The sequence below is a fragment of the Peromyscus eremicus genome, chromosome 4, assembly GCF_949786415.1.
Source record: "Peromyscus eremicus chromosome 4, PerEre_H2_v1, whole genome shotgun sequence".
Classification (NCBI taxonomy): domain Eukaryota; kingdom Metazoa; phylum Chordata; class Mammalia; order Rodentia; family Cricetidae; genus Peromyscus; species Peromyscus eremicus.
The window spans coordinates 104,911,868-104,927,937 of record NC_081419.1 but is presented as its reverse complement, the minus strand read 5'-3'; the positions used below and the strand labels follow the sequence as shown (position 1 = coordinate 104,927,937).

Sequence of the window (16,070 nt, the reverse complement as noted above, 5' to 3'; positions counted from 1 at the left end):
TGTGGAATATTCCTTTACACTGTGTAGAGATGTGTCACTGTGACTGGTTTAATAAAAATCTAAATGGTCAATAGCTAGGCAGGAGGGATAGCAGGGACCTCTGGATAGAGAGCTCTGGGAAGAGAGGCGGGGCCGAGAGCCAGCAGAGGAAGCAGGCTGGGCAGTACGCAGGAAAGGTAACGGAGCCACGTAAGAGTGTAGATTAAAAGATGTGGCTGAGTTTTATTTCCAGGTCCTACAAGGAGAGAACCTGTTCCCAAGAGTTGTCCTCTGACCTCCACTGTGTGCTGTGACACATGCATCCCTCCCCTCAACAAGTAAATATGCAGTATTTAAAAATGTCCTGGGTGGTGAGATGGCTCATCAAGTAAAGGTGCCTGCCACCAAGGTTGAAGACATGAGCTTGTTTTTCAGGTCCCAGAGGGAGGACCATTTCCATAAGTTGTCCTTTGTCCTCCACAGGCATGCTCTGCCATGTATGATGTGCTCACCCACAGGCATGCTCTGCCATGTATGATGTGCTATGAGTCGCAGTCCCTAATCTCGGGGAGCCCCTCAGGCTGCCGAGGGTGGGAAGTGCAGTCGTCCCTGTCCCCTCACTGCTAATGTAAGAATACACTGTAAATACAGAATATGACAAAATCAGCATTAGCATTAAACATTCACAACAAAAGCCACATTTTTTAACCAGATCTACTTTTATTTCAGAAGGAATTTTGTATTATAGTATTTACTTTTGTTTATATACAAGTGCTTCACATTTGCATTTAAAATGCAGACCCCCCCTTAATTCTCGTTCCTGATTAAATTAGCTGTTATTTTACAATACAAAAAATACCAAAAATTGCAGTCCTAAATGTATGTATAACACCAACAATCCCAGCAATTAAATAGTTTACAATACTTACTCCATATTTACACAAGTGCAACAGATGCTAAATTACACATATTAACAAACTAAGCTTGGATCAAAACAAACAAACAATGAACTGCAAATAACCGTAAAGCAGGTCTAGAGGCCGGCCGCATTAGTTCAGCAGGCTTTACTAGTGTTTTGTGCAGAGCCCAGGTCTGAGAGCTGCTTCCGGTTTTTTGCCTTCAGGAGAGAAGGTGCCAGTTTCTCTGCACGTGGGAGGGCACCCCGAGGGCTCCCTGCAGGCGGGTGCCTAGCTCCAGAGGCTCCGCGCAGCCAGAGGCCATGCTGACATCTCATTCCAAAGCTGTGCTGGGCTCCCCTAGGGTGGCAGCCGTGTCCAAGGAGCTGCGTTTTCACCCAGTCACTGCCCTAAAGTTAGCTTAGCTTAGAAGTGTTTAGTAAATATTTGTTCAATTAAAGGACACCAAGGATCAAAGGTGTTCATAAAAACAGCACCATCCCCCAAGGAAGTAAATCACTCCCTCACTCTGTACACTCCATTGCGTTGAAGGAGGATGGGCATCGGCAGGCTGTGGCATCTCCTACCCAGGGTGTTCTGTTCTTGTTTGTCCAGTTCCCTAATGAGATCCCATCTTATACTTCCAGCCTTCCAGATGTTCTGGTATTTTCCTTTTGCTGACAGTCTTCTTACAGGTTAGCTCAGCAGGCAATGGGCTGCTTTCTTGCCACCTCTCCTGGACCTTTCAGACCCCTCTCCAGACTGTGTAGGGAGACCAGGAGGGGAACAGGAGGCTGAGGTGTAGGGAATGGTGCTATTCACTAACAAATGAGCCCTCCCACCCCCAGTTTTCAGTATAAAAAGAACATGGTTCTCAGAAATGTCATTAAAATTTTAGACAAAGCTACAACAGAATGCGGCCTAGAGAGCCCCTTTGCAAGGTCTGATGTTCACAGGTAACAGTCTTTGACTTTATAGAGAGTAACAGAACACCTCAGGACGAGACTGGTCACCCCATAGAGATGCCAGAAGTCACAAGGAGCATTGGAAATGCACAACAGTGATGAACACCTGCTTCCTGAGTTCTCATGTGTACCGCCATGTAAACAGATGCACTGCCTGGCTCTTCATGGGTTTGTTCGTTTGTTTTGAGACAGGCTCTCGCTGTGTAGCCCAGGCTCTTCTTGAATTCTATATTTTTGTCTTACGTGTACTGGGTGTTCTGCCTGCATGTTTGCTGTGCACCACATGCATGCAGCACCCGAGGAGGCTAGAAGAGGGAGTCAGATCATCTGGAATTGGAGTTACAGTTAGTTGTGAGCCACTAGGTAGGTGTTGGGAACTGAACCAGTGTCCTCTGCAAGAGCAGCCAGTGCTCTTAACCACTGAGCCGTCTCTCCAGCCCCATCTCTGAATTCTTGATTTTCCTGCCTCTACCTTCTAAATGCTAGGATCACAGCTGCGAGTCCCCATGCTTGCTCTCTTCCTGGGTATTCTGAGAGCTGAATCATTAAAGTTACCTAATGGGCACAAGGCTACTAAACACACCAGCATGGTGGTACAACGTATGGCCTATCAATGGATCAGGGCCTGGTAAGATGACTTCTCAGAGCTTGGAGACCCAGTATATGGCACAGAAACAGATTAGGTGAAACTCAGATGTTAATGTTTAATAAAAATACATTATGATACTTTTCTGTTTTATGTACACCCTGAATGTCTCAACATTCTGGACACTACTGTATAGTTATATACAAGTGCAAGGTCAGTGTCTTCATGACTTTTTATGTACATGCTCTCTCATGACACACAGTTACTGGGTTGCAACCCCATCCCTCTTGGTAACTGGCTCTGAGCTGAGCTCTTCTTCCCTGCCCTTCCCTTCTGCTTCAAGCCTGGAGGGAGCTGTTGGCTGTAAAGGAGATGCAGGTGAAGATGGCTGTTTCTCCATTACTGGAGCAGAATTAAATGCCATTTGCTTCTTCCTTTTCAAAGAATAAACAGTATCTCTAAGGGGGAAAAAACACAAGCAGGTAGGTGGGTGCCACGGTACATATTATTTCAAGGTGTGGGACTAACATAGAAGCAACTTCTTTGGCCAAAGAAATTTGGTCCTTTGAGCAAAGCCCTGGACATTTCCTTTTAGGACAATCCCCAGCGGGACTTCCCTCTTTTTTTTTTTTTTTTTTTTTTTTTTGCCAACATTCCCTTGGGTAATTGTGGAGACTAAGGGCCACTACAGATGCTTATAGGTGCTGGGTTTTGTAGGGATGTGGGGAGCTCCTAACCGCATAGGGAATGAGATTGGGATCTTTTTCAGAACTTTCTGTCCTTTAATAATTATGTGAAAAAACAGTGTTTTGAGAGGTGAGTCCTACAGCAGTGTTTTGTGCATCCATGTTTTATGATTCAGCTTGGAAATATCTCTCCAGGAGTGTCTTGGTGGGAATGGGGTTAGTGCTGGCCTTAGAGAAACGCCCCCTCTCTCAGCACTACATTTAAAGGTGAAATGCTGCAGCTTTTGTTCTTTTGAGTGTTAACTTCTCCAAATTCCTAAATTTGAGAATTGTTGCCTAGAGGTCTATTCTAGTCAGGTAACAGCAGAATCACAGGATATGTAGCAGAAGAAAAGGTGTGAGGCTGCTGCATAATGCTGGAATACTGAGCACCATAAGTGGGGAAATGCAATGTCCAGGCCAGGTCCTGGGGCACAGAGTAGAGGACTATTTACCCCTCATATGTGGTCATTTTCTGTTTGGGAGAGGGTCTCATCCTCCCCCTTCTCCCATGTGCTTTCACCCTCATTAGCATTCACTTCCTCCACACAGCCACCAGCTGGGTCTGGGAGGAGGCTGGGCCAATCCCCACTTGGGAGAGAGAGAACCAGCCCCTTTTCAGGTTCTGAGAAGATGCTGCCCCCGTACAAGGCATCACCCCTCTTCTAGTGTTTACTCCATCAACTGTGGCTAACCCACAGGCTCAGAGGGAGAGGGTTGCAGGAAGACAGAGCCAAGTGTCCCACACTCAGTGCTCTTTTCTACTCAAAGAGGCACATGACATGAGTGAGTACATTTCTGTGGTGCCTTGGCAGAAGGAACCCAGAGGGCTGACCAAGCACTAGGCTGGGGCTGGAGGGTCATTCAGTCCCTATTGCTAGTCTCTATTAAATGTTTCTTGGGATGAGAATTCTTTGCTGGCTGCAAATTAGACTTTAGAAAAAGAACAAATTGCAATGGTAGTTACTTAAATTTTACAAGAATGTAGGAATATAATCATGTAAAAACTTAGGTTTACTAACTTTCCAATTGCTAGATCTATTTAAAGTCTAGGCACTTAGTGTGTGTGTGTGCGTGCGCGTGTGTATGTGTGTCTGTGCACATGTGCAGGAGAGTGAGCGAAAGAGAAGGAAAGAATGAGTTAAAATTAAATTAATCAAGTTGCTAGAGAGTTATCTATTACATTTGTTTATATTCTAACACAATTGACCTTAACATTTAAAATAGCCCCCTTTGCTGGGCCTGATGGTGCACGCCTTTAATCCCAGCACTTGGGAGGCAGAGGCAGGTGGATCTCTGTGAATTCAGTCCAGCCTGATCTACATAGTGAGTTCCAGGCCAGCTAGGGCTACACAATGAGACCCTGTCTCCAAAAAACAAAACAAAACAAGGCCCCCATCGATTATACTTTGATATGACTTCCAAAGAGACAGACCATTATTAATTCTCAACTAGAAAAAAGCTACTTCCTGGAAGAGAGTAAAGCACATCTTATAAAATAAAGACAGCAGGCTTCAGATGAGAACAATTCATCCGAGGAGTGTCGAAAAGACCATGCTGGAGAGCTGTTGACAGTGGTCAGCACTTTTGCAGTTGAGACTCCAAGAGGAGTTTCCACAAAGGACTTCAGCATCACTTTGAGCTCTCACTGGTTCTATGCTGGTCTCCTCCACTCATGAGTAGAGCAGCTCATTCCTGGACTTGAAATTAAATTATTTCCTATGCAAAAGTAAAAGGTTAGATGCTGGACATCGACGGGATGAACCATCAAAACAGCTTGTATGATCATGCACACGAGGTGGATACTTCAAGGGTTTCCAGTCTTCTGCTCGGCACCTGCTTCCTGCCTGCACCCTCCCCTGTGATGCTTGGCAGACCACACGGCCCTCTGTGAGGAGAGTCCATGGCCCAGATTCAGATGCAGGTTCCAGGCTGTGCAGGGGGCTGCTGCTTCCGGTTCCTTACTGCCCCCGACTTCTCTTTGTACACTATGGGCATCTGCTGAGAGATGTCCACCAGGGCACTGGCCACAGCAAGACCTTGGAAGAACCCACAAGAAGGGACACGTGTCATGAAGGAGCTTACTTTAAAAAAATTTTTCAGGGCTGGAGAGATGGCTCAGTGGTTAAGAGCACTGAATACTCTTCCAGAGGACCCGGGTTCAACTCCCAGCACCCACATGGCAGCTCACAGCTGTCTGTAACTCCAGTTCCAGGGTACCCACCACCCTCACACAGACATACATACACTAATGCACATAAAATAAAAATAAATAAATTCTTTAAAAAACATTTCAAATTTTCTTTTATATTTCCATGGTGAAAGATAAAGGAAGGTATTCATGGGAGTCTCTCCATTTAACCTTCCCTTCTCCATCTGGGTAATGCTTTCAGCTCCATGTTCTTGCAGAGGTTATTCATGGATGCCTAACTACTCATTTTTCTCTCCTCCACAGCAGATCACAGAAGCATGTGCTCTGCCTCAGGGTAGAAGCAAGTGGATGAGTGCAGCCACACTCGGAATGTGCACCTCTCCTGCCTGCTTCCGCAAGGCGGCAAGGAAAACAGCACTACCCCACAGTAAGAGGGGCTGGCTCAGCACAAGCTCCTAACATCTTATTTATTTATGTGTGTGTGTGTGTGTGTGTGTGTGTGTGTGTGTGTGTGTGTGTACCATGCTGCACATGTGAAGCAGAGGACAACCTTTAGAAGTTGGTTCTCTCCTTTCACCTTGTGAATTCTGGGGATCTAGCTCAGGCTTGTGAAGGCTGGATATGAGTTCCTTTACGAGCTGAGCCTCCTCACCATTCAGCATGACTTGTCTTATATCTACCATGGGCGGTGCTCAATACAGTGTCCTGGGCTAGGTTTTAGAATGAGCAAGGTTCTTTACCTCTCATGTGGCAGTTTCCTTATGTGTGAAATTGGGCTGGGGTAAGAGCATCACAAAGCTTGTGTTTGGAGTCAAATAGCAAACTGATGTAATGCTACAGAGCACACAGCAATTATCAGAACCTTTACCATTTACTCTCACAAACACTCCCAGTGCCTCTATTGGCTTGTCTATTTTACATTGATACAATAAATTTGGCATTTAGCAGAGAAATCAGCATTCCAGGTGTGGTGGTTTAAAACAAAATGATCCCCAAAGGGAGTAGCACTATTAGGAGGTGTGGTCTTATTGGAGTAGGTGTGGTCTGGTGGAGGAAGTGTGTCACTTTGGAGGTGGACTTTAAGGTCTCATATATGCTCAAGATAGCACTGAGTGTCTCAGACCATTTCCTGTTGCCTGCAAGATGTAGGACTCTCAGCTACTTCTCCAGCACCATGTCTGCCTGTATGCTGCCATGTCCCACCATAATGACAATGGATTGAACCTCTGAACTGAAAGGGAGCCACCCCAATGGAATGCTTTCCTTATAAGAGTTGCTGTGGTCATGGTGTCTCTCACAGCAATAGAAACCTTAACTAAGACAGCACAGACGTTGGAATCCTAACACTGGAGGAAGTGGCTAGCCCATACTCAGCACTCTGACAAGGCTGCTTTAATGAGCAGAGGAGGAAGCTTGTTAATCCACTCTATTGGGCCTGTAAAGGAAGGAGGCAGGGACCAGTGTCTGGTACACAGTGAGGAACCCACACTAGTGATAACCGTTAGGACAAAGGCATATCCAGGTGTTCTGCAAGTACACAGAAAGGGACCATTAAAAAGAAGATGTGGGTAGTGGTAGAGCACTTGCTTAGCATGTACCAAGCCCTGGATTTGACCCCCAGAAAAGAATTTAAAAAGTCATGGGAATAGGGGTTCGGCATGATGACACATGTTTACAATGCCCCAGTACTGGAGAGACTGAGGCAAGGGGATTAAGTTTGGGGCTAATTTGTGCTGCCTCATAAAAAAAAAAGTACAGGAGGACTGGCATGGATAACCCTCCTGATGGGGTGGGTCTCAAGAAGGGAGGAGGGCTTCATGAGGGTTTCCAGAGGGTGGAAGTGTGGTGGTATTGTGTTCCCCAAAATATTGTGTACCCTAATAAACTTATCTGGGGTCAGAGAACAGAAAAGCCACTAGATACTTAGGAAAGGCAGAGGTAGCACACGCCTTTAATCCTAGCATTCCAGAGGCAGAAATCCATGTGTTCAAGGATACAGCCAAGCATGGTGACTCACGCCTTTAATCTCAGAAAGCGAGCCTTTAATCCCAGGGAGTGGTGGTAGAAAGCAGAAAGGTATATAAGGTGTGAGGACCAGAAACTAGAAGCATTTGGCAGGTTAAGCATTTGGCTGGTTAAGCTTTTAGGTTTTGAGCAGCACAGTTCAGCTGACAGCCATTCGGATATGAGAACACAGAGGCTTCCAGTCTGAGGAAACAAGATCAGCTGAGAAGTTGGCCAGGTGAGGAAGCTGTGGGTTGTTCTGTCTCCAGCATTCACCCCAATACCTGGCTCAGGTTTGATTTTATTAACAAGACCTTCTAACAATTCATGCTACATGGAAGCCTTTACATAAGTAAAGGATGAAGGAAAAAAGGTCACAGACCTGTTGTGCCTCTACGCCCACCAAAGACCTTGTCTTTATTAAGCACCTACCAATGTTTGCTGAGCTGGGTGAGAGCAGGAGACACTGGCCAGACTGTCAGATCATAGAATGACTCTGTCCTCAGTAAGGCTAGCTCAGAGGCTCAGTGCCTGAGATGTCAAGGGGAAGATGAAGACAGTAGACCCTGACTTCATCATACCTAAGGCTTCCCTTTACAGGACATTATGGATTCCTTCTATTCTGCTAGGGAACTGGAGGCCCTTCTGGAGAGTTCACGAAGGGAACACAGAGTTCCCTTCGTGAACTTCCCTACTAAAGTCAAGGTTGTTCTGGCCAAGGCAATTCTGAGCCCCTAGCACCACCTGAATGTGGTCTAAAATGTTCACATTGATTGAGGCATTCCTATGCAAAACTTCATAATCAAGATCCCCCCAAACTGCATTCCATACTGCCTTTGTGTTAAAAGTAAGAACTTTTCTTTTGGGACAGGTTCCCACTTTGTAGCCCTGGCTGGTCTGGACCTCACTATGTAGCAATCTTCCTATCTCTGCCTCCAGCTTTAAGACAGGGTTTATATAAATTAATGATTTACATGTTTGATGGAAAAGTATAAAAGATATTGGTAAAATATGTAGTAAGCTGTAAAAATATAAATAATTGTAATGAAAAAAGAATAAATGGTAGATTTAGCAACACCCAAAAAGGAAGAAAAATCCCAATGTATAAAAAAAGTATATGGTAAAAAAGAATTTCTCCTTCCTATTCCTGCCCCAAATCAATAACTAGTACCTATTTCCTGCAGAGATGCTATTTTAGGGAAAACATGCTGAAGAATAAATGTTTGTAATAAAAATGTGTACATAGCTGTGGGTGTAGCTTGGTTAGCCGAGTGTTTGCCTAGCATGCATGAGGCCTTGGCTTTGATCCTCAGTGCCTACCTACTAAACCTGGAGTGGTGGCACATCTCAGCACCGGGGAGGTGGATGCAGGATCATCAGACAAAGTCATCCTTGGCTACAAACTGAGTTTAAAAACAGTCCAGGTTTCTCTCCTCCCAAAGCCTATATAATTATTTACATTAAATTGCAAGAAAGGGCAGGGAAAAAGAATGACAAGTGGTCTGGATTAGTCCAGTAGAACTATAATTTTAAAAAATCTACTTTATGTTGTTATAATACTTCTTTATGCCTCATATTTAAAACAGTAAAGAGCTGGGCATGGTGGGTAGTATTCTGGAGGCAGAGGTAGGAGGATGACTATGAGTTTGAGGGCATCCTGGGCTATGTAATGAGTTCTAGTCCAGCTTGGGCTGCATAGCAAGACCTTAAGTAATATGTGCAGCATGCCTAGAAGTATCTACTTGGGCAACACAAACTCTGAGGACATGGCCAGAAGCCAGGGGCATGAAGATGATTAGGAGGATATAAAGGAGGAGAAAGCCCACATTTAAGGTAAGAACAAGTTTTTTGTTTTTTGTTTTTTAAAAGAAAAGGCAGGGAGCAGTAGAGCCAAGGGACCAGAAATACTGGGTGCAGAAGGAGGTGTGGTCTGAAGCATGAGTGCTGAGGAAGCTGTGTGCTGTGAGAAGGGTCCTGGACTTACTTCCACCCCAGGACAGAAACGTCAGTGTTGAGAACACAGTTTAGGGACTATGGGATTATCTCACCAAAGCTCTGCCAGAGACAGTACTAATGTGCAGTGCCCACACCGGGTTCTTCTCCAGGAAGAAGTGTCTGAGGCTTAGCTCCTTCACAGACCCGTGTCTGTCACTGCCTCCATCTACTCACCTGACTGACCAGGAGGAGGGATTCCTCCCAGTCCCCGAGGGAGCCTCACAAACACAGAGAGGACTGCAGCCTTGTTACCAAAGCAGGGCTCCAGGGCAATGGGCTTGGGAACAGTCTGAAGGAAGAAAACAAAGAAGTACCTTCACTGACCCACACTTCAGAGTCAGGTGCTTATAAGGTAACAAGTTTGGCTATGAGCGGTTTCCATAGCACTGTTCCAAAGGGCCACATGAGCGCCAGGGAAAGGCCCGGGTCAGCAGGCCCTCTCTAGGTCACTGGGTTGGCAGTGTGTGTCTGGTGATCTGCTGGACAGTCCTGCACACTTGGCACAAACAGAGACCTTCATGTTAAGGAGACAGTTGTCTGTTTTATAGTTGTTTATTCCATGCATCTTTCACCCACTGAGTCACAGCCTGCTGGGTCTAAGAGCTTGTGAAAGGCAGACAGCTCACCAAATGGATTCCTCATCTACTTATTGGATGCTTTGGCTCTAGAAAATGTATTCATTTTCTGTTGCAGACTTTATTTTTTAAAAAGTATTTTATAGGCTTGAGAGATGGCTTTGATATTCTTATGAGCTTCATTCTCTCTCTCTGAACCTATCTAGGGGTTTCATGCATGCTACATGATTAACCCTTCATAATGAAAAAAAAAGTAAAATGGAAGTGTGTTTTAGCTACTTTCTCCATCTCTAGACTTTTTTAATGTTGCAAAACTGAAAAACTGAAATTCTAAACTACATATTAAACAACTTTCTGGCAGTTACTATTTTATTTTGTCTCAATGTACTTGATTAGTCTTGATACTTCGCATAAATTGAATGATATAGCATCTTTCACTTAACATAATTTCTTAAGGCTTATCCATGTTGTAGCATGTATTAGACTTTTCTTCCTTTTAAAGGATAAATAATTTCTAGTAGCTATACATTACACTTTGCTTATCTACTCGCCCACTGACAGGTACTTGACTGTTTTTCCTTTCTGGCAATTATGAATGTGTTGTCATGAATACTGGTATAGAAAGAATCCCCTGTATTACATTTTTGTATTGTTTTTTTTTTTCTTGAGACAAAATATTGTTTGGTAGCCCAGGCTGGCCTTGAATTTACGGTGATTCTCCTGCGTCTGCACTCCACATGCTGGAATTACAGGAATGGACCACCATACCTGGTCTATAATTTTCCAGTGGCTACATCATTTTATAGTTTACCAACAGTGCACAAAGATTCCAACTTCTAAATGCTGTGATGTATGGTGTGTGCAAGTGCATGTGTATGTGTTTACAAGTGCAGGCATGCAGCACATGTGTGCATGGAGGTCTTTCTCAGTTCTTTGCTTTACTTACTGAGGCGAGATTTGTTGCTGAACCTCAGGTTCCCCAATTCCAGATAGTCTAGCCAGCTAGCTTGCCTGGGAATCCTGTCTCTGCCTCCTGAGTATTGTCACCATACCTGCCTGGCTTTTACTTGACTTCTGGGGCTCTGAACTCCATTCTCTGTATTTGTCTGGCAAGTACTTTATCCACTGTGACATTTCCTCAGCCCTGGAAGCGGTCTAAAAAAATAGCAGGGGTTTGTTGGGTGGAGTGGCACATGACTTTAATCCCAGCACTTGGGAGGCTGATGGCTCTCTGAATTCAAGGCCACCTTAGTCTTTACATAATGAGACCCTATCTCAAAAAACAAACAAAATAAAAAGACCCCAAAACCAAACAACAACAAAATGAAACCGAAAGTGTGTGTGTGTGTGTGTGTGTGTGTGTGTGTGTGTGTGTGTGTGTGTAGTGGGGGGTAATTAATAGTAAATTAAGTGTCGTTTGTTTCCCCCCCACACCCCGCTTTAATACAGGCTCTCACTCTGTAGCCCTGGCTGTTCTGAAACGATACACAGACCAGGCTGGCCTGCAACTCACAGAGAACTGCCTACCTTTGCCTCCTAGGTGCTGGGATTAAAGATGTGTGCCACCACACCTAGTCCAATTTAGACATTTTCAAATAAGAACTTTTAAGTATTATGCCACAGAAGGCTGAAAGAAGAACAAGCATGATTTACATGTTAAAATCTCCTGAACATGACTGACTGATGACATGGACCAATACCCCGAAAAGGAGAGCAGAGTCCCTCACAACCTGCTTCAGCCGACTGTTAGAGACAGAAGGGTAGCAAGAGCAATGTGTCGGAGCACTTGTTCTCTTTGGGGTGCCAGACTCAGGCCTGAGTTTTGAAAAGCTGTTGTATGGACGTTTGAACCACTTCTCACCTTTATACTTCCCCCAATAAGATCAGGAGGCTCTTCATCTGTTTCCAAGGCAACATTTACGGAAGCAAAGGGGCGGCTGGCCATCTGTTGCATCTCCCGAAGAAGTTGCTAATGAATAATATAGTATGTATTAATATGCTGAGTACTGAGATTTTTATTAGTCAATACTAGACATTAAAGATGCTGTACTCTCCCTAATTCAAACTGATCAGATGCAAAGTGTTGTTTCTGTGACAGCTAAGGAAAACTGGACATGACTAGGCACCAGGTAGCACAAGGTATTAAATTCTGTTAGATGTGGTAACACTACTGCCTTTTTATAAAAAGTCCTTACCAGTAGAGATATAAGCTAAAATCGTGGCGGCTATAATGATATGGTATCTGCTGGTTGAATATATAAAAGGACAGAAACTTACCTCTTTATATCTCTGTTACTAAAGTCAGTCTAGCTTGTTTTGTGTCAAAACTTGAACCAGCCATTCCCAGAGCAACAACAACAATAAGATGTGCCCCGTTACATGGGTGATAGGATGTGAGACTACTCTCCCCTGAGAGAGATCTAAGATGAAAACAAAAATCAATGTGGAATCACAGAATAGAACAAGCAGGGCTCTGGATCTAGGGAGGGGTGGATATGTTCAGACGGATGTTCCAAGTATCAAGGCTTCACTTTCTTCTTTAAATGTGCTTTGTGTGTTTGTTTGTAAGACAGGGTCTCATGTAGCCTAGTAGCCCAGGCTGGCCTCAAACTTACTGGAGGACCTTGAACTTCTTATATTCCTACCTCATGGCTTGAAATGTGTTTTTGTGTTGGGTCAGACAACTACAACATATGCCTCAAATATGGAATGTGGGCACCTCTATATCATCAACAATATGAGAGCTCTTCTGAGGTTATGCCATAGAAGACAAACAGACCTTGCTTCAAACCATCTTATAGGAGGCAGGGTTCTGAGGCTGCATAGATCATTGTTCTGTTCTAGAAGGGAATTTTTATGTTAAAATTTTTTCTTAAAACCCAGCAATAGATTCTCACTGTTACATCCTAGGGGCTGCTTCTATGGAGGGAGTCAGCCATACCTTACATCCTAATACCTTCACTAATCTGCTGACCCTCCCTTAAAAACATCCATAAATGTAAGGAATTGCCTGTGTTCTGCGAGATGCTGCTCAATATTCTATCCCAGCCTCCTTGCATTATTAAAGAGCCTCACTGATGACCCCATCTATCTCAGCACATCTCTTTACTGAACCTGGAAAGAATCTCCATTTACTCAGCAAACATACAGCAAACCTTGTCTGGGTTCTGTAATACTCTAGGTGCAGGGTCACAGGAAGACAGTTGCTACCCTACTGCAACTCCCATTCTAAAACCTTTGCCAAGAGTACAGGGGGTAAACTGGGCGAAAGACCTTCCATCAGGGCCTGGGATGCAGCAAGAATGCAAAACAGCATCCTGACTGGGATCAAGTCATGACTGACCTTGTGTATTTAGAATGGTCAGATTCAAAGTTATAGTGAAACTCCAAACCAAGGGTAAACAATTAGTATATTAGCTGATTGAACACAACCTAAGCATATTTTTAAAAAACTCGTGAGAGGGCATTCTTTTTCTAGTATTCTTTCTTTTGATGTTGTAAATATTTTCCAGTTGGTTGTTACTTTCTATATTATCTATTTATTTAGTTTCATACAGTTAAGTGTTATTCTGTATACAGACAAATCTCTACTATACTGCCTCAATGACTCATCTGAAAATAATCTTGTTTCTTTCCAACAGTAACAAAACTGCTTTCTTGCTCTTACTTTTAGTGTACAGTCTCGTGTGGGATGCCTGACTCATTCAGTCTGCAGAACATGAGAGTCTTAAGTGTACAGTCTCGAACATGTGGAACAAACGTAAGTGTTTCTGGAAACTGTGTTTAGGAACATGGGCTGTGAAGGCAGAGGCCCTGGTTAAAGTTCAGTTCGGCTTCTCAGGACCTATGTGGTGACGGGTAAGTTACTTGACCTCCCTGAGCCTCGTGGCGATACTTACCTCATAGGGCTGAGATGAAGATCAGAGTAGCTAGTGGGAGGAAGACCACCTGGGACTTAGAGGTGCTCAAGCATCTAGATAATGTGTCTACTGGGACCAACTCTAGTACTTAATCATACCGAATGATGCTGGCTCTAGCTATAGTTTGGTTTTGGATCCTCTTGCCCCAAGACCCATGGGTTAAAAGCTTTGTCCCTAGCTTTATGCTATTAGAGGATGCTGAGACCAGAACCAAGGGCCTCCGGTTCATGCTAGGCAAGTACTCCATCACTGAGGTGAACCTGTCCCTTCACTCATATTCTTATGAAAGGCTCTTAGAAGACGGCTAAATCAAGCAGTGGATGTGGCTGGGGCAGAATCAATGACATTGAATGCAACACTAATTGAAATCTACTGATGGCATACAGTAGAATCATACAATGCAGATGAAGCAGCATGCTTCTTATATGAATATCAATCATCACTAAACAGGTAAAAGTGATTGCATAGAAAGAAGGAGAGGAAACGAGTTGTCATGGGATTTATTATTTTTATCTATGTGGGCTTACCTCTCTCCGCCTGGACGCCCAACAGCTCTGCTTGATCTTCCAAACCACTGCAGCCACCAGAAGCAGAGAGAGGAAACAACTGTGGGGAAAGAGCATGCTGTGCATCAGCTCCACACACCTGGCTCCACAGGGAACAATCCTCAGCATCCCAACTCCAAGCTCCTGGTACTGCATGTGACAGACTCGCTCACAGGAAGTGGAGTGTGAGAAAACACTGGCTAACTGAGCCAAGCTTCCAGTCCTGACTTCTGGAAGGTGTTACTAAGCCCCGACTTCTCACTAAGCTTCCCAGAAGGGCCAACCACACCTTACCCCAAATAAGAAAAGCAATTCTAACATAAATTATAACAGGTAATAATTTAATGTAAGCAAGTAATTTAGTAAATGTGGTAAACTCTATTGGTAAACTAAAACAGAATGAGAAAAGTAAGTTTCAATTAGTAATCAACTTTTCATAAGAGGTAAGCAGAAGAAATTTATGTATACTGATTAATTTGTCTTCTGTAATTATATATACATATGTGGTGCAAACACTGATTATCAACTTGATAGGATCTAGCATCACACAGCAGACAAATGTCTGACACGTCTATGAGAGGATTTCTACACTGAGCTAATTGAGTATCGATAATCCACCCTAAATGTGGGCAGCGCCATTCTATGGGCTGGGGTCCCGGACTGAATAAAAAGAAGAAATGAATAAAAAGAAGAAAGTGAGCTGAAGAGCAACATTCAGCTCTCTTGCTTTCTGACCGAGGATGCAGTGTGACAGTCACCTCATGTGCTCATATCATGACTCCCAGGCTATGAGGGGCTGGGTTCCCTAGACTACTGTGAACCCAAATAAACCCCCCATCCCTTCAACTGCTTCTTGTCAAGTACTTGGTTGCACTGCTGAAAAGAAAGTAATAACTCTGTGCATGTGTGTGTATTAATTATTTTTCTTTCTAAAGATCATGTCTTGCTATGTAGCCCAGCTAGCTTGGAATCTGTGATCTCTCATCTCAGATTCCTGAATGCTAGGGTGTGCCACCATGCCTAGCAATATATGCATTTACCAATAAAATAAACCCAAAATGATCAAATCTAAGCCAACAACTTCCTTAATATTAGGAGGAAAAACTTCTAGTTGTCTAATATTGTAAAAAATTTCAGTTTTCTTTCCTCTGTAAACCAGGTGTTGAATGGGAAAAGCTACTATAGTACCAGAGGCAATGACTTACTTCTGGTTAAAAGAAGAGTAAGTCTACCAAACAAAGCTAGAGACCTAGCTGTGTTATGAAATGTGTCCCAGACAACTGTGTATTAGAGGCTTGGTCCCCAGAGCAGCAGAGCTCAGAGGGGGGCTTTAGGGATATGACTGGGATATGGGCATTTTTATCAGTGGATTTCTAGCAACTGATTGATTTGTATTTTAATGGCTTTTGGAAGGTAGGGTCTGTTTGGATGAAGCAAGCCACTGGAGGTGTCGGATTGAAATGTGTATTCTGTCTCATGTTTCTCCTTATCACTAAGAGGTGAGCTGCTTTTCTTAACCATATGATCTTCACCACGATGGGTCTAGTCTTGGGCCCAAGATGACAGAACCAATGACTCTGGACTGAAACCTCTGGCACTGTGAGCCAGAAGAAACTGTTCTCCTTTTAAAGTGCTTCCCAAGGTATTTTGTCACAGCGAAGGAAAGCTGACACATAATTACAATAAATACTTTTAAAATAAGCATTAAAAAAAACCCTTACTGCATTT

The 16,070-nt window shown here is 43.8% G+C and overlaps 1 protein-coding gene across 1 annotated transcript in view; it reads right to left on the bottom strand.

The window, feature by feature from the left end:
* Nucleotides 1–679: 679 nt before the first annotated feature.
* The window catches only part of Atrn (attractin), a 149,644-nt gene continuing 134,253 nt past the window's right edge, over nucleotides 680–16,070 (bottom strand). The window contains exons 26-29 of the mRNA XM_059261444.1: nucleotides 14,325–14,403; nucleotides 11,739–11,846; nucleotides 9,477–9,591; nucleotides 680–5,190 (exon numbers count right to left, since the gene is read on the bottom strand). Coding sequence (XP_059117427.1) covers nucleotides 5,066–5,190; nucleotides 9,477–9,591; nucleotides 11,739–11,846; nucleotides 14,325–14,403 — 427 coding nt within the window. The 3' untranslated portion in view covers nucleotides 680–5,065. The remainder of the gene's footprint in view (nucleotides 5,191–9,476; nucleotides 9,592–11,738; nucleotides 11,847–14,324; nucleotides 14,404–16,070) is intronic.